This window comes from Tetrao urogallus, assembly GCF_951394365.1.
Source record: "Tetrao urogallus genome assembly, chromosome: 6".
NCBI lineage: Eukaryota > Metazoa > Chordata > Aves > Galliformes > Phasianidae > Tetrao > Tetrao urogallus.
The window spans coordinates 50,721,836-50,742,663 of record NC_136819.1 but is presented as its reverse complement, the minus strand read 5'-3'; the positions used below and the strand labels follow the sequence as shown (position 1 = coordinate 50,742,663).

At 45.3% G+C, this 20,828-nt stretch overlaps 2 protein-coding genes across 3 annotated transcripts; one reads left to right on the top strand and one right to left on the bottom strand.

Moving 5' to 3' along the window:
* Positions 1-496: 496 nt before the first annotated feature.
* Positions 497-10,528, bottom strand: ZFYVE21 (zinc finger FYVE-type containing 21; the record flags this gene model as incomplete). Of its 2 annotated transcripts, XM_079536992.1 has the most annotated exons (8): positions 497-532; positions 756-898; positions 2,187-2,240; positions 3,001-3,092; positions 3,226-3,301; positions 5,384-5,552; positions 7,183-7,233; positions 10,397-10,528. In XM_079536992.1, the coding sequence occupies 8 exons, from the start codon at positions 10,526-10,528 to the stop codon at positions 497-499; spliced, it is 753 nt and encodes a 250-aa protein (XP_079393118.1). The 2 variants fall into 2 exon arrangements, with proteins under 2 accessions (XP_079393118.1, XP_079393119.1); XM_079536993.1 differs by lacking the exon at positions 2,187-2,240.
* A 1,016-nt stretch (positions 10,529-11,544) lies between these two features.
* XRCC3 (X-ray repair cross complementing 3) lies at positions 11,545-19,064 on the top strand (the record flags this gene model as incomplete). The annotated part of the gene is made up of 7 exons (XM_079536991.1): positions 11,545-11,599; positions 11,939-12,076; positions 12,886-13,098; positions 16,036-16,190; positions 17,637-17,849; positions 18,236-18,282; positions 18,842-19,064. The coding sequence occupies 7 exons, from the start codon at positions 11,545-11,547 to the stop codon at positions 19,062-19,064; spliced, it is 1,044 nt and encodes a 347-aa protein (XP_079393117.1).
* Between the last annotated feature and the right edge of the window lie 1,764 nt (positions 19,065-20,828).

Below are 20,828 nucleotides of genomic sequence, written 5' to 3'. Positions count from 1 at the left end.
AATCAAGTGGATTCTATGAAACCACATCTAAGGCAGATTTTATTGTACATTGATTTTAAACATTTGGATAGAGGGAAAAACCTGAGATCTATACCCAAAAGCTATTCTCTGCAGAAGAGACATACACCTTTGTTTGCTTTCTGTGGCAAACAGTATATATAATTGTTACTACAAAAGTTGTGCTGTACATTAGCTGTAGTGCAGGTCACTTTCATATTTCATATTAAGTGCCAATAAAGGCAATAAAGGTTTAACAAAATATACAAAGTCTTAAAAGGTGAGACTGTTTAAAGCATTAATTGTATACATATTGCACGCTATAGTGAATACTCATGGTTCAAAACAGAAATACATTGTATGTGCCAGTTCTTACATAATGAACCACACTGGAATGAGAAAAAGTCAAGAGAAAGTGTTAACCAGTTGTCAGACTAGCACAAGGTGAGATGCAGGTCCTCCGAGGCTGGTGTCTGCTCCCAAGCAGTTTGCTCATTTCTTACTGGTCCCGAGACTCATAAAGAAGTTTTGTTGCCTAATGTGAAAGCAAAAAATTACTGTCAAACTAATTCCCTCCACAAACAGCATAAGGCTAAAGGCATAGCAAGCAGCTGTAGCTTCTGTTTTCTTATGAACAAGGCCTTAAAGTCTGCACATTAAGAAGAATAACAACAAAAAAGAATGAAAGCTCCAAGGACTGCATGCCCTACTGCTACTACTTTCTTCAGCCTTGTGTAAGTTTTGCCTCCCTGGCTTACCTTGTGCATAGCTGCCAGCCAGCTTGCTGACAGCTTCTTGTTAGAGCTGAAGTCTTCACTGGCCGTAAATTTCATCTGTGTGAGCTCCTCTGATCCTGGTACTTTATACTGCAGAATCATACCTATGGCACGGGTATTGCCTCCTGAAAACAACAGTAGAAATCCTGAGCAGCAGTGTTTTACCAACTAAATCAGCACAACGCTTTTAGGTAATAATCACGTTTGGAGAGAGCATCTTAGCACTGAATTCAAAGCACTGACAACTGCGGGTGAACTAACTGGTGCAGCATCAGAGGAAGCAGTGACAAAAGGTGGACAGTGGGACGTGGAATGGGCAGATGTGGTATTGCTTGCTTCTCTCCTGCAATCACTGAGGCGGAACCTGTAAAAGCCACTGGTGCACACACTGAGAAAACCCTCCTGTTTCAGTATTACCACCCGTCTCAAATAGATGACGTGGTTTCACAACACAGCCTGTGGTTTCTAAACTGAATTCCCAATGTCCAGTAAGACCAGTATCAAATAGGGATCCTTGTCAATCCAAGTCTGGCAGCGTTTGGGAATTTGGCAAGAGTACCTGGCAACGGGCAACAATGTCATTTATTTCCTGAAGGAAATCCCTTACGAAAGACATTGTTCTGACAGCAGTGCAATAACAAGGTGCTTGTGTCTCTCTAGCTGCATAGAAATTAAGATAAACCAAACCAGATGCGCAGAAATTGAACAGAAGCTTTGTTTAGAACAGCACTTTGCTGCTTCACATTCACTCTGTTGCGGAGCTCATTTAACTGAAGTAGCAGAGCAGAAACTAAAGCCACAGCAACAGCACACGTACACAGGAAGACATTTTTACAAAAACTGCCTGCGTGAGCAGAAAGGGTCGTGGAAGCCAGGACCCTCATCTCCAGACACCAAATACCATCTTGGTCAAAGCAATGAGATCAAAAGCACGCAGTGTTTATAAACAGTTACTTCCTCCTCTTGTGGGACAGACTGCAGTTCACCATCTTTATCCCTGTCTACTGCATCTACCCTGTCTACTAACTGCCAGGCACTAGCCAACAAAACACAGGAAATGGATTACTCATTTCTGGTGTGCACAATTCAGGAAACCTCTGTTGAAAGAGGGTGATGTGCAAAGCTGCATGCCACTGAACATAGTTTCTCATCTGTCCTCTACAGGGGCAGACAGTAGCACATGTGGTCAAAGAAAGGACTCAAGTACTTTGGTTTTGCTCCAAAGAGTTACAAAACAATCATTCTCAGTTTATTAAATAGATGGGAAGGAATAATCAGTACTGGAACATAACTTGTCTTAAGTTGAACAGACACACATCAAGCAATAAGCTGACACTGCATAGGAAAGCAGGTGGGAGAGGGTCATAACAGCATGCTGGAGGGAGCTATGCTCACAAAAGGTACTGGTGATACCTTCAGTAATATGCTGGCTCTCCAGAAGGCTGGTGTAAGTGTGAATATCTTTTTCTACCATCAAGAAGGAAGGCAGGCAGGCAAAAAGATAAAGCAATCAGAAGAGTAATGAACAAGAAATTACAGGAGCATTAAGCAACTCAGCAACACATTCGGTTGATTTGAATATCAAGTTCATTAAAGTTAACATGCTGTACTGATAGACTGTCCAATTAAAGATTCCAGCAGTGACAGAGATGTTGCTAACAAGTAATCATTAAAATTCCTGTCCCCATTTGTTCTCATTTCAATGAAATCATGTTCATCCTGAAATACTATGAAATGTGTCAAGAGGTGAAGCAGTAATAGCTGCCTTCTGATAAAAATGTTACCAGTTTAATTTGGCCACCCCTTCATCTTGAATGAAATTAAGAGCACCGTTTTATATTTTTAAACAGCTTCTCTCTTACTCTCCTCTGAACTGTTTGTACAAACAGAAGAGAAGCCCTGGCTGGACTCTGAAACTGAAACTGACAGCTCCCTTCTGTGAGCTCAAAGTTCAGCCAAGAGAAAGGATCAGACGAGATGAACACTTTTACTTTGGTTTACCAAGAAATTCTCTCATCTAAAATCATTTCTGAATTCTGAGGCTTCCCCCAAAATCCCAGCAGCCACATGGAAGGTTTTCCAGGCACAACACTATTCCAACAACTGCTGTAAATAACACACTTACACCTGAACTACCAATAACCCAGAAATGCACTGTCTGGCTTGAACAACAATTACAGCTCCACATTATTCTTAACAGTTAATTTGTACTGAATGAAAAAATTACCTCCAGGAGTAAATCCCTCTGTCAGTATCTGAACAGTTGAGATTTGTACAATTTCAATCTCGTAATGGCTGTCTCCATCCAAAACCAGGTATCTTTATAACAAAAAAAAAAAAAAAAAAAAAATTGATTTTCCTGTCAACAATATCAAATCCATATCAAATGTTTGGATTACTGTACAATAATACAGCTGTGTTCACAAGTGCTGTGTCGATCAACTGTCCTCACCTCTGATTGTTGGAGAGCCGACAGACCATGAGCTCCGATTTGTCCGACGTCCCCAGAGTTACAAAGAACGTCGCACCTGAGAAGAAAAGCTTCAGTATTCTAATGCAGTATTTAGGGAGGAATATGCAAGTGTCAAAAAGGATAACTCATTTTTGCTTCCTGCACCCACCACACTGAACACATGAAGTCTTCAGTTATGTTCTGCATCACGCCTGTTCGCAATTAGATGCTGCTTTACCCGCATGCTGTACAAATAGGGACTATATCTAAGATAAATCCTTGAAAAATGAGAACGGGTTTGAGAAGGACAAAAACAAAGATGCTATCATGTCAAAATTACAAAGAAGAATCAATAGCAGGATGTGACTGTCAGCTGTGTGCTTAACAGATACGAAACACAACCTTTTGCAGCGCTTTAGACCAGCTCAGCCTTACTGTGAGGTCAGCAAACTTCTGTTTCTGTCTTATGTTTCCCACCTGCTCAAAACAGCTCTTTTGACATCAGGAAAGTTATCTCAACATTGAAGTGATTCATAAATTAAAGCAGACAACACGCCTACCACTTTATTTCCTCCGTACCTCATACTCCTTCTGTTGCCTAATCCCACTAGGATTCCCACCTGGGAAATAATACTAACACAGAGCACCGCCAAACGGCCTGTGCCCCATCTCCATCATCCATACCACGCACCTTCAGAGTTTCACCACACTGCCAGCTTCCCACTTCACTGCACCTCGCTGACCCCTCAATGCAGACACACAGGTTGCTGCTGACACGAAACCTGCAGCAGCAGCAAAGCCACCGAGGAGATCAAAACCACCACTGCTCTGAGATCTGCGGGTCTGTGGTAAGCCACGAGTAACCACACTTCAGCTGCATAACATCAATGCAAGCAGGGCAAACTTTTTCAAGGAAAATCTTCAGGTTAATGTACATTATTTCAAAAACTATCATCACCATTACCTGCCCAGCACACTGATATATGGTTTGTGCACTGCAGGGATGAACATACCTCCTTCACAGAATGGCCAGGGTTGGAAGTGACCTCAAGGATCATGAATCTCCAACCCCCTGCCACAGGCAGGGCCACCAACCTCCCCATTTAACACCAGACCAGGCTGCCCAGGGCCCCATCCAACCAGGCCTTGAACACCTCCAGGGATGGACGGGGCATCCACAGCCTCTCTGGGCAGCTGTTCCAGCACCTCACCACTCTCTCTGTAAAGAATTTCCCCCTGACATCCAACCTAAATCTGCCTTCCCTCAACTTAGATCCATTTCTCCTTGTCCTGCAGTTTCCTACACTTTCAAGGTGTTGATTCCCCTCCTGTTTGTAGGCTCCCTTTAGGTACTGAAAGGCTGCAATGAGGTCACCCTGCAGCCTTCCTTTCTCCAGGCTGAACAAGCCCAGCTCCCTCAGCCTGTCCTCATAGGGGAGGTGCTCCAGTCCTCTGATCATCCTAGTGGCTCTCCTCTGGACCCTCTCCAACAGCTCCCTGCCTTTCTTGTACTGGGGCCCTAGAATCTCCTTAGGAACTAATCAGGCTGTGGTTTAGCATACTGGTTATACACACCTGTAACATGCCAACAATAAAGAGCCCATCAAAAGGCCCTGAACCATCAGAGTATTTTCAAAACTGAAAACTCAGCTTTTTTTAATGTAATTGAAATGTGAATTCCTTTATTGCATGTAGCTTTAGTGCTGTGCAGAATTGTCCTGCCGCCAATCACATCCACAGGCCATGAACAAGATCAAAGCTCACAGATAAAGCTTGAAAAAAAGCGCAGTATCTCATCAAAAAGAAAATCAAAATCTCTGTTGTTAAGCATTTTCATCCTAGTTTAGTGCAACAGAAATGCGGCCAAGGGATGGACTATTTTAATAAAGTGCCAACCGCACACGTATCAGTCCTCAGAGGCACTCAAATGTTCTTTGTTTTTATGGCTTTTTGTTTTCAATCTCTCTCAATAAGCTGGCGATACAGAATTCAGTGGCAAACAAGAAACACAACGAGGAAATGTCTTAAGGACAGAAAATGGCAGCACAACAGCTTGATGAGAGGAATTAATCTTGCTGCCGATCAGATGTTTTTTAACACAGCATTTTTATCGACGTAAGTGAGACCAAAACAACGCACACACGCAGTCAGTACTTGCCATTCATGAGCACTTTGAGCTGTTTGTCATAGAACTCTGTTTCTTTCTGTGAGATGAGGGCACATTCAGCACACTGGCGCACAGGGTCCACAAAGCACATGCGAGGCAGAGGCACTTTTTTACTGCAGCACTTGTCACAGAAGCACTTTCCACATCTTCGGCAGTGATGCTGAGCGTGAGAGAATGTTTTATTTGTTTACAGAATAACATGTTGAAGTTCTTACATTAAACATCCTCCTACCCAACAACCAGAAATTCTCAGCTGTGAAATATTCACACTGAAGGGGCAGGACAGCAGCCAAGAGGTGAATGGCAATTAGCTGCTGTAGTGGTGGGAAGAACTCTCAGAAGACTGAGCCCTGAGAGTGGTGTGCAGTATGAACAGCACTGCAAGCTTTTGCTGGCACTGACAACACACTTCTGAAGCAGACCAATGAGACACTGAAAGGATTTTACCCAAAGTGCAGTAAATCCCTTCCTTGCCTCACTGGCAATAGAAATGGAGAAGAGCAGTTTCTAGAGCTCCAACTGCAGATTCTGTTCTCCCTCTAAACTTGTTCTCAAATGTTTCCCATGAAAAAAAGCCACAGAACTTCACAGCTTAAACCTGAAGTCCTCCCTCTATCAGAAACATCGGGCAGCACAGTGCAAATCCAACCAAGTTGTAATGCTAGTTCAAATCAGATCTGGCAAAATCAGCACAGCTTCAAAAAGTGGCTTCTGCTCCAATCACTCCTGGGGCGTGGAGCCCTGGCAGCTCTTCCTGATGCAAGTTTTCAGCAGATGACAGCAGCTCGTGTCAGAACAAGTGTTCCCAGGCAAGCAGGACCTGCTTTGTGGCTCATAGCAAGCCTCAAATGCTTGACACAAGGAAGTGATACGCTGTAGTTCTGATCACTGTTAACCTTCCGAGTGTTGCGCAGTCCCCTGAAGTACCTGCTACACTTGGCTACCTCCATTTACTTCCCAAAGTTAACATTAGTTAAATACAGCAACCTAATGAATGACCTCCATTTACTTCCCAAAGTTAACAGAAGTTAAATACAGCAGCCTAATGAATTACTGCTTTGCAGCCAATTCATTCCTATGTCCGCTTTAAGATTTCTCCTTCCTTCTCTCTCCAAAAAATAGATGGAAAACCATCAGTTATGTCAGTGCATTTCAAGTCCCACTTCCACCAGCACAGGCTCACAGAGTGTCAGTGCACTCACACAGAGGAACGTTACTCTCTGCTAAAATCAGTGCTGGCTTTTCCAGGAGGCCGCACAACCCCCACGGTCAGCAGAACGTTTTCTGACCATGAGACAGATCCTGTTCTGCTTGTAGAACAGAGGGACAACCCGGCTCTCAGCTCTCCCCATGGTAACAACTGAGCTCTTTCATGTCAGACTGTAATTCGTTACACCTGAGAACATGGTTAGTTCACACTGCCACAACTAATTTCATCTCTGAAAGGAGAACTGCGTTCATTAAGTTGGTTTCAGTGTCAGTGCTGATGTTGGCAGCCCACTCCAGCACAAGCTCCAACATGTCCTTTTCATGCAAACCCAGCTGGTAGCACCTGGCACTTTGAAAAAACCCGAACTGTGTGCTACAAACTGAGCTAAAGGAATGTCACAGAAATGGAATTGAGTGAGAAAAACTCGTCCTCTACCCAGAAAAGGCAGAACACAAAGGAAAACTACTGTAACATCCATTACTCTTGGCATGAAATTCTACTCAATCATCTACATTTTATATCAGAAGTCCCCACTGGCATTGCAATAGTTAAAGCTTTATATTTTGTCTTTGTCTCTTACCTTTCTAGTGATGAAGTCAAATTTTGTATCGCACTGCATACATCTGGGGCACTAGAAAACAGTACAAATTAATGTTAACCTGTAAGATCTGCCAACATCATTCACCCTAAGGAGTACTGCATCTTGCCAGAATGGCATTTCAGATATCTTTAACACGTTTCCTTGTCTTTGGGTCTCCACAAAGGCACGTATTCATAGTCGCATTCTTTCCTGAGTTCCTACAGCTGTAGAAACCTAAGCTCTTGCAGCCAGGCCATTACAGAGTTCAGCTGAATGCCATCTCCATGACCTCCCCTAGGCTGAGCCACTGCTATCTGCTTAGCACACAGTCACCACCGTTTGCTTCTAATTAATACAGTTCAATACCAAACTCTTTATCTTCTAAGAACTCTCTCCAGTTACAGCAGCTTCAGGAGTCGATTTCTGGTGTGAAACAGAAGTCCCTTTCTCGATCACCATCCCACGTTGTACAGCTACAGAAAAACAGCAGCTAAGGAGAATAATCTTCAGAAACATTTCAGTTTCATGTAACTCCAGTTTCACACAAAACATTCACACACCTAAACAAAAGGCTTAACAAATCAGTAGCAGCAGTCGCTGTAATGGAGCAGAAATAACCACGCTGCAATCTCTGGCACAGGAAGCTGTTTCTCAATCCCGCACAAAACAGAACTAGAAGTGCTCCTGCACTGTTTTGTGTACTGAGTTCACCCCAAACCAGCTCCCTTCTCAGTGGCTCCCTAAAAGCTGCTTCTCACAGACACTGACTGTGATCCGCCAGCATTCAGCACCTGCAGTGCCAAGGTTTGCTCTGTAGTGCTCTACAGCTAATACCACATTTTGTCCACACTGACCTTGGTTTACTAAGTTTTGACACGCTCCATAGTTTGGGAGCTGGGCACAGCAAGAATTTCAAACCACTATGAGTTTACCAGGAGTCCGATTCATTTTCTTCAAGCAAATCTGTATTTCTGGACAGAAATCAGAAAGCACAAGCCACAAACCAGGGAGAGAATGCTCTTCTCAATCCCATCTTGAATAGGTTTCGCAGATAACATTAGGTTAGAGTATACAAGTTGCCCTTCAGCAACGAACAGAACTATCCTTCCTCACATTTCATACTGACTTTGTAGGAGAACATTCCCAACCTCCAGACCAATTCCGATACCTTATATACCAATAACCTTCCAATACCAAACCCAATGCACAGCGCAGTTGGAAATCAGAAGGAAATGGCACGTGCTACCAGCTCTCACAGCAGGGTTTTCACACTGAACTGTTCCAATCCAAGCAGCCTCAACACGTTGTTCCTTCGTGGCACTTCTGTTTTAAGTAACCACAACCATGAGAACCCATTTGCATCATGACTTTGCCTGGGAACAGCTCGCAAATGGAGAACATCTTTAAAGGTAAATCCTTCCCATTCATCCCTATGACGCAGGCAGGCAGGATTGCTTAAGTCTGCTCACATTTACAGAAAACAAAGCACTTGAGTTACTTTTCATGTCTTCAAGGCACAGGCTTTTCAAAACTACTGCCGTAGAACCGAGAAGATAGAAAACAAGACATTAAATAAAAATTAATTAAAATTATTAAGATACTGATTTCACAATCAATGGTATCAGATTACTTCATACATCAAGATGAAAAGGGAACAGCAACCAGATGTTGGGTGCTGGTAATAATGCAGGAGCAACAAGAACTGGTTACGAGCCGAGAGGAACTTCTCATGCAGTTGCTGAAGTGTGATAAGGAATTAGTGCAACATTTTAGATCCAGACAGAAGTGGGAACGATGCAGATAGACAGGAAGCTTTAGTTACACTTCACTTACTTTATTTGCATATACAATAACAAGCTGACATGAGAAGCGATGCAAGCCTACCCCTGGTGAAGCACATTAACACAGTGACTGTGTGACAACGTTTGCAAGCTCATCAAAACAGGTGCCATAACACGCCCAGCCAGAACGATGCCAGTGGGAGATGCCTTCTGACAACACCGCAGCCACATGTGACCAATCCTCTGCCTGAGCTGTACGAGTTTGCTATCAGGAGAGCAGCTCTGTCACACGGCCACATCAAGCACAGCTCCACTCTGCTGCGAGCCCAGAGCCCCACCAGTAGCTCCACTCACACAGGTGTATGTCCTCAGCCATGTGAGATCTGGGACACAGGTGGATCTTGGGAGCTTTGGCCACCTCTACACCCTACCAGCATTCTTACTGCAGCATTTCCTCTATAGGAACATCACCACTTGAGCTCTACTAGTGATTAACGCATTTTAGATACATCAATTCTTAAATATATTATCTAACTAGCTTAAATAAATGCTACTACAAACCCCCAAACAACTTTCAGTCGAATTAAGGTGGCACTACATATTTGAGTTAAAAGCACTTTTCTTTTTTAATGGAACTCTTCAGCTATAATTGAGACTTGCTAAAATATCAAGCCACGTTCAATGTCAGGGAGGAAACTGCTTTTAGTGTAAGACAACTATCCATGGAGGTGCCCAACGCCGGGCTGGATGGGGCCCCGGGCAGCCTGAGCTGCTGGAGGGCTGGCAGCCCGCGGCACGGTCGGGGCTGGGTGGGCTCTGAAGTCCCTCGCAACCCAACCATTCAGTGATCGCGTGACCCACACTCCAGTTACGCCCGATGACCGGCAGCCCTCAGGTGTCCAGGCAGCAGAGGCCAAGGTACGCACAGCGCAGATCCGGGCCCAGCCGGGCTGCAGGAGGCATGGGCAGCCCCGTCCCGCTGCAGGGCGGCACTTTCTTCCTTGTTCCCAGCCGGGAGGAACGGCCCCGCTTAACGCCTGCCTGCTTACACTCGCGGAGCCTCACCAAAACTCCTGCTTAGCCGGGGCCGCACGTCAATTAAATGCGCTGGCCTGAGTCCACGCCACAGCGCGGCGGCAATAAGCAAACAACTAGCGCTAAATAAACAGCCGCTGCGCCTGCCAGCACCGGGCTGCGGGAACGGCTTAACGACCGACGCACGTTACACCAAACCCGGACGCATGTCGGGATCGCAGAGCGCACGTAATGAGCATCGAAAAGCAAAGCTGACCGAAACGCCCCGATCGCCCAGCGAGCGGCCTGAAGGCGCCCGCTAAGCCACGCCAAGCGGAGCCGCGCGCTTTGCGCCCGACGCGGCCCGGCAGACGGCCCTGGGGCGCGCAGGCTGAGAGAACCCCCGCCCGGCCTCGTACCTCTTTGTCGGGCACCCAGGGCGGCTCGTCCAGGCCGAAGGGGCTGCGGGCGGAGCGGTGCTCGGGCACCATGCGCAGCCCGCTGAGGGAGCGCACCAGCTTCTTGGCGTCGCGAGCCTCGCAGCCCGACATCTTCCTCCGACGCTCCGCCGCCGCCGCCGCCGCTACTCGCCCCTCGGGACTGGCAGCGCTGCTACCCAATGACCGCGCGGCCCGCTTGGGACGAGCGCGGCGCTAGACCAATAGGAAGCGGCGTCCCGCCGGTCCCCACCCACCCGCTCGAGAGGACCAATAGAGACCGCTCGCACACTTCCAGCCAATCCTGCATCGCTCGCGGCTGAAGGCGGGCGTGTTATTCTTTCCTCGCCCCTCTGGGGGCTCGCTGCGCGTGCGCAGAACGAGCGGCCGGCCTCGCGGCCCGGAAATGAGGGGCTCCCCGCCCAGCCTCCCGGAACAGCGCCCTGCCGGACCGTAGTGCGCCCCGCCCGGTCCTTGGCTGCGCCGGGGAGCCCGGGCCATGAGGCGCTCTGATAGGCCGGCAAGTTGTGACGTCGCGAGCGAGCTGCCCGCCGATTGGCTGCGGCGGCTCCGGCGCGGAGGTCGTAAGGCCCGGTGAGGGGAAGCACTGAAGTGATCTCGGGTTGGGCCGCGCGGCATCTCTGCCGCTGTCCGTGGACGGCGTCCGCCGCGCTAAGCGGTTCGGAGACCTTCCGGGCGGAGGCCGGAGTAGCCACAGATGATTTCAGCGAGCTTAAACTCTCGTCAGAATGCCGCGTTGAATAGCTGCCGCCTAGCAATAGCGCTCCTCTTTCCCTCCGCGCTCCGCCTGCCGCCAGGCCCCATGGCAGCTGCCGCGCCCCGCAGGTGAGCGCGCGCGCGGCCTCCTGCCTTATTCGTGCGACTGCCGCTGTCGTAAAGGCGGCGCGCGTGACAGTGCCGCGCCTTACGGCACCGGGTTGTTCCGGCGGTAATCCGGTGCGTTGGGACGAGGCGCTGAGCGGGGCGGTCGCGGCGTGCTGCAGTGTGGGATCCGCGATGTTCCCACAGAGTGTTCGCAGTCAATCGTGCTTACGTTTCCTCGCGTGCATACCTGGCTTAACAAGTAACAATTGCCTCATGCTCTGTTCGCCCCAGTGCCGTATCAGGACATGGACTGGGACCAGTTTGACCTGAACCCGAAGGTGATTGCTGCCCTTAAGAAAGGTAAGGGCCTGGGGACGTGAGCTGCCGTCATGTAGTGCCTGCCTGCGTGGGACTGCGTGCTCTGGCTGTCGGCACGCAGGGCTGTGCTAACGTTTGGAACGGTCATTTAATATTTCCTAAGCAAGTGTTCTGAACAATTAGAAGCAACGGCTTTTCGCCACGTGCCAGTGGTCATTTTCCAAATGCCGTGGCATTATTTTGATCCATTCGAAGTAAAGGTTAGCTGCACAGAATGTACTGTAGGTAAACTTCAAGGAAATGAGCAGTGCAAAGTCAGAAAGCTTTTGTGCATGACTGCAATTCAGTGGGAAGTATTTATAAAGCTTCTCTCCGTTTCAGCTGACATAAAATCAATAAAAGAGGTGTTAAATCTTTCTGGAGCAGACTTGCAAAGGTTGATGAAACTGTCCAGTGCAGATGTGGAATGTTTGCTGAAAACGGTCTCTCACACTCTGAGGAAAAACTGTATGCTTACAGGTAATAAAGTCAGTGTATAAAAAAAAACGTTCTACGTAAACCTGGAAATACTGTGATGGTGAGCAGATATGAGCTTGGTTCCTCACTGACACAGTGGTGTGGTTCTGAAAGTGAAAAGTTGAGTTATGCTGTAGTTAGTTACTTAATTACCTTAAGGGCACACCTGTGGGACCTTGAAAGTAGATGAAGTTTTATCAAAGCCATTCTTTGGGATCAAGCCAGCTTAAAACAACAGAATAATTTTCCAGTCTGGAAAACTTGATTGGAGGAACACAAGATTTTTTTTCTTTCCCTCCTTCTTTCAATAATTTCCTTTTGGGCCGAAGCTGGTTGAGAAGTTTGCGTGGTATATTATAAACTATGTGAACTGATCACTTAATTCCAAATGAAGCTGGATCTGATAGCACTCTCTGCAAAAATGCTTCGTGGCTGCTCTGCTATCAGAATCTATTTCCTTGTGGGCTGCAAATAGCTTTAGGCCTTGGCCAGATGCCAGCAGTGCTGTTTCACAGTCAGCAAGATCTTCCTGGAGTGTAGCTCCCCACAGAGACTCCTTAGAGGCGAAGAAAGGAGAAGGTTTTTTCAGCTCAGGGTAATTTCTTGGGTTTTAAACAGGCATTCAATCAGTATGTTCTGTGAGGTAGCCTGGGCTGAACTGGGGAATTCTCCCATTGACAAAGGAGGCATCCCTTGTAGGTACAAATCTACAACGTCAACATCTGTACTGTGTCACTGTGCGTTAGAAGGATACTAAGTGAATTTTTCCTTCTTTCTGTCTATTTTTTTTAATCCTTTGAAAAACCACACAGCACTTCAGCTCTACCAAGAGGAGGATTGTTTCTCCTCCCAGTGCCGGAAGCTAAGCCTGGGATGTTCGGTGCTGGATGACTTGTTGAAAGGTGGCATTCCTTTAGTGGGAATCACAGAACTTGCTGGGGAAAGTTCTGCTGGGAAGACTCAGATTGGTTTGCAGCTGTGTCTTTGTGTGCAGTATCCTTACAGATATGGTGGATTAGAGTCGGGTAAGTATTGACATGTAAATATTGATTGATTTGCCATTTGGAGGAATCTACTGTCTGTAAGAATGTTAAAGAATCACAGAATGGTTCAAATTGAAAGGAGCCAGAAAGACCACATGATTTCACCCCAGGCCACAGACAGGGCTGCCCCCCACCAGCTCAGGTTGCCCAGGGCTCCAGCTGGCCTTGGGCACCCTCAGAGATGGGATATCCACTGCTCCCTGGGCAGCAGTGCCAGGGCCTCAGTGCCCTCACATGGAAGGATTTACTCCTGATGCCATCAGTGTGACTTGGCAGCAGTCTTACTCTTCCTTCCATGTTGCACTGGGTTTAATTTAATGGGCAGAAACTACATTTTAGCTGACCCTACTTCAGTTTAAGTTGTGTCATTAATCAGAACAGAAGCAGATATATTCTGTGCAGTTCCTTCCTGTGTTGAAGTGCACTGTGCACCGCTCTGCGGTGGGATTTGGGGTGCTGTAATGTGGGCACTTCAGTTAAATTGGAACCTTTTGGTCTCTGTGTCAGTGTGGTCAGAAATTAATTACTACTTTGGGAGTCCAGGTTTTTGTCCAATTTTCCAAGGTTATGCTTTGGTGAAAGGTAAGAGCTCTTGTCAGGCTTTTAGATGCTAAACAGTAGCAGCAAAGTGTGAATTGCCAGCTTCAGGCTTTGTGGTTCTTCCAGTTTTTTTTTCCAATACAACAGACAAGTTTGGTATTGCTTGTTGAGAACAGCTACGTTTTAGAGGTGGGCAAGGTGCAGAAGGCTGATGGAAGTGCTCCATGGCCTCCGTCCTCCGTAGATGGAAATGTTGAATTACACAATAAATCTATACTGTGTAAAGAAATGTATCTTCTTCGCTTGACTTCATGCTAATCCTGTTTACAATTCTCAGTTCTAGAAGGCTGGCAATAAACCAAGAAATGAGGACATCCTTTGCCTCAAGGTTATCCTTCTGCCATTCTAACAATGTCGGTTATGGTCTGTTGCATATTATGAATTTATTTTCCATGCCCATATTCATGAGTAATACGTGAATGTAATGTGACATGCATTTCCATGTTAGAATTCCAAATTAGAAAAAATTGTTTGCTACTGCTTCTCGTTAACCAGGCTGGTTTGGTGCAGGTTGGGTTCACGGGACTGGAAATTCTTACTTTGTGTGACAAGCTCTTGCAATTCTTGAGGGTTTGGGGTTGAAACTGAACAAAAATACATCCCAGCTGTGGGACTGTAAGGAAAGATGTCTGTAGGATCACTGAGGATGACTGATTTCTTACCTCCCACCTTCCCTCTGAGAAGTGAAAAATACTTGTGTTGCTGGTGGTGATGAGGCTTTCCTAGTGAGCTGTAAACAGGAGGGTGCCGAGGGATTTTCTGTTTGTGTACCGATCTCCTCTTTTTATCCAGGTTATGGCAATTCATCTATCCTTTCAGATATGTGAATAGTATTCAGTGCTTTGGAGGCATGGTAAAGCATCAGCCTTTGATACTGAGTTGAGTAGTTTTAGTTATTTTGGTTTGCCTGGGCCGCGCTGAGTGAAGAGGAATTCTCTTGGGCTGTGTAGCTCGCTCCAGAAGTAATGCCTCCTATTTGTATCTGTGGAACTTACAGCAGCCACAAGGAGCAAAGTAACACTGTTTGATGGGACAGATTCTGAGCTACAAAACGCTGTTTTTCAACACAGTCACCGCGTTCAGCCGTGCATTTTCACCAGCAATGAACAAGAGCCGTGCGCTGCACTCATGACAGCACCAGTGGTGGTGATCCCACTGTGACCACTGCTGAAACGCAGCACCCACTGCCTCGCTGTGCTCACAGCCACTGTTTGCTCTCTGTAAATGTTCAGCAAGGGTCAATGAATGTCAGCAGGCACTGCATGGAGCAATTCAGTGGCACTCCTTTGTTCCATACGCGCTTCTGCCGTTTTGGTCAGACATCGTTTTGTCAGAGTGATTTTTAAAAAGCAGATGCTCTCTCTGTAAGTCACTGTCTGTGGTAAAGAAATGGCTGTCTGTCTGAATTAGGAAGTGCTGTGCTAAAAGTGATCAGCTGTGAATAATAAGAATGGTAGTTGGGAAGTCTGGAATGCTTTGCTCCAAGGGCTCCTTTAGCCTAAGGATATCTCAGCACAAGTTAGCGTGGCTTCCATTAGTTTGAAATTCAATGTTGCAAGCCATAATTAGCCCATTGGAGCAAATACTGATGCTGAACACACGTAACATCAAATTTGTTACAGAGGTTTCTCTTGGCTTGCTGATGTTTTAGAAACTGAAAATCTGACTGGGAGTACATGAACTGCAGTGATTTCTACAAGAATTTATGGAGGGATTGAGGAGAACTGAGCTAGGAAGTTTAGTGCCAAAGAAAATTAGGCTTTTTATTAAGAAAATATTGCACATATTTATTTTTTTCTCCAACATCTTTGATGTGTGCAGTTAATTTTCTCAGCAATAACGCACACTCGTTAACAGGACCCACAGTAAAACCGTATGGACACTGATTGTGTGATGTGATTGAACATCATACATCACACATGTAATTGATTAACTATAATCTTTTGGCATCTAATGTGCCGTTTTAAAGAAGGGTTATCGCTCTCCGTGGGTTACATTACAGTGCTTGTCATCGTCCCAGCCAGGCAGGCAGGTGTTCAGCAGCCATGCAGGAAGAGTGGCACCTAGTGGATTGCTGGGGAGCACAGCATAAAACTCTCAGCAGGTGACAAAAAGCTCCTGGCAGCTACGAGAGAGTCACAGTGGTGGTGGAGATGTTCATCATCAATTCAGTATGGGTGCCAAAAAAGTAAAATGAATTTCCAGTTAGGTGTGCCTGGCTTGTGAGTGCGTGATTCCTTATTTTGTTTTTGTACCGTTAGGAAACCTGTCTGTGGAAAAGTCATGCTGCAGTAACAGGCGGTGCTTTCTCGATTGCAGGAGCTGTCTACATTTGTACAGAAGATGCATTCCCAAGCAAGCGTTTGCAACAGCTGATAGCTCAGCAGCATAAGCTGCGTGCAGATGTGCCACCTGAAATCATACAGAAGATCAGGTTTGGGAACAGTATCTTTGTTGAGCACGCAGCAGATCTGGTAAGTGGCAGCACAGCTTACAAACACCCGATTGCAATGCTGTAATCCTGTAACCAGAGGAGGAGGTTGTTGCAGGAGACCAAAGCAGCTGCCTGTTATCCCCAGCTATTTTAATCACAGATCCAAAACACAGCTCTGTAGGAGCCTCTATGAAGAAAATCTCAGCCAAAATCCAGACACAGTTTTATTGTGGCTCCTTCACTGAATTTGGAGACAGAATACCAATCAACATGCAGAACGTGCTGTGTGTGTGCAGAGTAACTTGCAGTACAACACTAGAGTTAGTAAATTGAAAATGTGACAGGTAGAATGCAAAAACCAGTGCCTAGAATAAGTAATGCACAGCATAACTGCAGTGCAGCTGTCTTGCCATGCCTCTCCAGTAGACTCATAGTATTTTAGAAGGAAAAAGTGCTGCCTCCTTGCCATCCAGGTTGTCATCCTTCAGTGGCTGTGAGTACACTGTTTACTGATGGAATACTAAAAGTTTTGTTTTCTGTGAGGCTCAAAAGTAGCACTTGTTAGTTAACGTTCCAGTTGTTGGAGAAAAGGTAAAGCATTGCTCACTGGAAAGTGAAGCAGCTGCATGGTAGATGATTACAGTTCACATATTGCAGTGCATTGATTCTGTTTGTGTACATATGTGTGTATCAGGATACATAGGGGGCTTTTTACCCCTCGTTTAAAAAAGTCAAATGTCTTTGATGTTATAATGTCTGTGATTTTGAGGGGGGAAAAAAAAAGCAACCAAAAAACAACAATTAGTGTAATAGAATGGATCTTACTGCAGATCAGACTCAAAATCACATTTCAGTTGTAAAAGCTGTGAAGAGCTGAAGTGGCAGCAAACAGAAGAACTGAGACTCACTTGATCACCTTTTTGGCCATATTGAAACAAGTTGGCCAGAAGCTGAGACTGTCACCGTGTGTTTGCTCTCCTTTATATTCAGCTGCTGTAGACCCCTGGGCTGCAAGACCCTTTTATCCAATACTTGTATGAAAGAAGTCGCATGCTGCAAAGCATTTGTGTTAAACTCCCTACAACTGCCATGTTGGTGGTTTCACAGTATTCAGTTACTGAAACAGCAGTTCAGTCACTTCTGTTTGGGATGTTTAATGCTGGTCTTGAGTTCTCAGTATTGCAGTGAGACCATCCCGCAAAACAGGAATTGTTCAGGATTTGTATTACTGCATTCTTGAGATTTTAAGATGCCTGTACATACTTTAAAACAGCTGCAGATAACTGCAGTCGGTTGCACATGCACAGCTTGTCCCCAGTATTTTAATGTAAAATTGTAACATACCTGCTAAAAATAGTGGGACTTCAAATCTGCAAACTCGTTTTATGAGTAGAAACGCCACCAGCTTGCATTTCTGTGATGATTACCAGCTCGATTTTACAAACATGAACTGTTCTAATGCTGTCTGTTTGCACTGTGGGGACAGGACACCTTCCACAACTGCATTACGAAGAGGCTCTCCCTGCTGCTCACGAGAGGCGTGGTGCGCTTGGTGGTCATCGATTCCATTGCTGCTTTGTTTCGATGTGAATTTGGAGCTTCGGATTCTGTTCTGAAGGCTCGCTACTTGCAGATGTTTGGAGCACAGCTCCATGGCTTAAGCACCAGATTCAGGACTCCAATAATGTGCATTAATCAGGTATGGCATCGAAACGAATGTCCTTCAAGGCTGTGTTTTGATGGGTGCGCAGTCTGAGAGTTGGAATGGAGATGTGTAGTTTTCTGAACCAAGGCTAACTCTGAGCGTCCTTGAGGAGCCTGACAAATGGAGGAAGTAATATGGTACAGATGGCCTTTGGGTTGTTGTTTTAAACTAATTCACTGTCTGGTAGAAATTAAATTCACATACACTATAGCTAGCAGAAGTTGCTTTTAGTTTGCTTTGAAAGAATATAGGTTTTTCTAACTTGGTTTAATACACGATCCAATAATCTGAATTTTGTTGGCTTTGCTCCCCGCCTTTCTGTTCAGTGAAATCAGATGCATCAGAGCAGCTCAGCTACAAATGTTGTTGTTCTGCTTCAGGTGACCGATGCTGTGAGCGAGTCAGAAGCTGTGCAGTGTGGCTACAGGTGAGTCACCCACCACAGAAATGTCACAGAGCTGCACAGGGCAGCATTTAACCACTGTGCCTTCCTGCAGCTCCAGCACAAACTACTGCATACTAACAGCAGTGGTGCATTTATGCAGCAGTACTGAATTTGTTGGTGGCAGTAACAGCTGTTGTGCTGTGCAGTAGAGGAAACCACCACGTGTGGTTCTGTAGTAATGCCTCAGCAGCAAATTCTCTGCACTGCTGTAGTCACTGCACAAGAGGGTTTTTGTGTCTCTCCTCTTTGGTAGAACTGCACGCATTTTCTGTCTGCTTAGAAAAACAGCAGCCAAGCCTTATGGATTGTTTTTGTTGCTTAAGGAAAATGGTCCAAATACCTTTTGACATCAAGCTGCTAATGAGGTTCAAGCACATATATTTATTGTTTGAATCCTGCTAAGTTTGATACATTAGATAAACTGGGAGCTACATCATTTGTGTTTCAGCAGAGCAATTCTAATGCAATTTTGTTCCAACAGAAGCCAAGATATTCCATATGAAATTGATACATGCAGAAATTTGTACTGCTTTCTTTACAGTACTGCTAACAGCAGAGTCTTTCCAGCACTAGGAATAACCTGGGCAAATCAGCTGCTGATGAGACTGATGGTCAGCAGAGTGCCACAACCTGAACCAACACCTGGAGCTGCGTCACACCACCCTGCAAGCGTGAGGACTTTAAGAGTAGTGTTTGCTCCTCATCTACCTCCATCCTTCTGCTGCTATACAGTGAGATTGGAAGGTGTGAAAGGAATGAAGTAAGTTCTTTCTGCAGTAGCCTGTTCTGAAAGTGCATTGAACCTGCTTTGCTTCAGGAAGCATTAGCAAAATGAAATTCTTCCTAGAGCAGAGAAAGGGATGCTGAAATGCATAAAAGGTGATATGACAACATTAAGCTTTTTTTTTTTACATTGTGCAAAGATGCTCTTTTTGTAACTGGATAAAAGTTCACCAGTCTCTCCTTGTGAGATAAATGTTTTGGAGAATAATCCTTACTGCAAGGCAGAGCAGCACCTTCAGCTCTGTTCATCCACACAGCCCCTGCTCTCCTCAGAGACTTTTATCAGAGCTTTCCATGTTTTTCTTTCCATCTTTGTGCTATTTATTACATCTTTTTCTGCTGGCCTCAAGACTAACTACTCTGGGTGCCAGCCAGATGATGTTATTTGTCCACACTTTCCAAAGGCCTTAAAACTTACTGTGTTTGTGCAGTGGGTGATGCTCACTTGTATCATTGTATATTGTTAACCTTTCACGCATTTCCCTCTCCCATCTCACCCCCTCTCCCCCTCCCCCCAGGTTGCCCAATCTGTAATTTGTAAATGACCACAGTAATTTTATAAATTGTTTTTTAAAATAAAACCCAACGATGAAGCTTTTACATCTTTGTGTTCTCAAACATCAGATTGCAATAGCTTATAGCCACGAGTACCTCAGTCTTCAAATCCTGACGTTTCGTGCAGCATAGCTACCAGTAGAATTATTCTCCCATTTGCTGGCCCAGCTCCTAGTAAATTTGTCTGGTACTTTGCTCATCCTATTGTAATAGTTGGTGAATTGTAATTATAGATATATATACACACACACACACACACACACACACAACATGTTTTTAAAGCCACAGGTGGGTGCAGCTGATTAAGAGCAATCAACCCCCACCCCCGAGCCTCGTTCTCTGGGCAGTGCATTCAGAGCCAGCCACTGACATACAGGCTACTGTCTGTCTTAAGGCTCTGCAGTAATAGCTGCAGTTTCTGCCCCTTCTGTCAGTCACACTCACCACCAGTCTGTGGTCCAACATGCTGCACATGAGAACGGCTTTGGGGGTATGGAGATTGGACATCCTCATTGATGCGGGAAAGCTCTGCCCCAGTTAGTCTGATGCTAACACTGCTGAAACACACAAGCATTAATAAATACAGTTTAGGAACCTTCCCTTTTATACAGCTTTATTCATCTTTGGATTTCACAACCAAAATTTGTTTCTATACAGGAAAAATGGAACTAATTTTTACACAGATTTACATTCTAGAATGTGTTGAGTATGTTCATTTTTACCCTGTGAGAGCATTTTAAATATTTTCTACACTTTGAAAAACTTTTAAACAGTTTCAAATTAGTCTTCAGCTCTGTGATGTGTTTCAAGGGACCTTTTTCAGAAGGAACATACCAAGTTCTGGGAACAGACTGCTCTTGAGAAGTAAAAGCAGGTTGATTTGTAAAGATAAAAAAGAGACATGGAGGATATATTTAGAAAGCAGATGTAGTGAAACACAAAATGATCTCATTACAGGTTTCTTGATGAAATGACAGTGAATGCTATTTGCAATAAATGCCATTTGTTCCAGGGTGAGACAAATGGGACCTCCAAACTGGATTCTTCCATTGCTGTAACAAACAGTAATGAGACACGCAGAGCAAAATGAGCATCTTAAAGCCAATCTTGGAAAGCTTTAAGGTTGTAATCAGATACGAAATCCACACATCAAAAAAATATATATATAAAACCAAAACTATTTTTCTCAA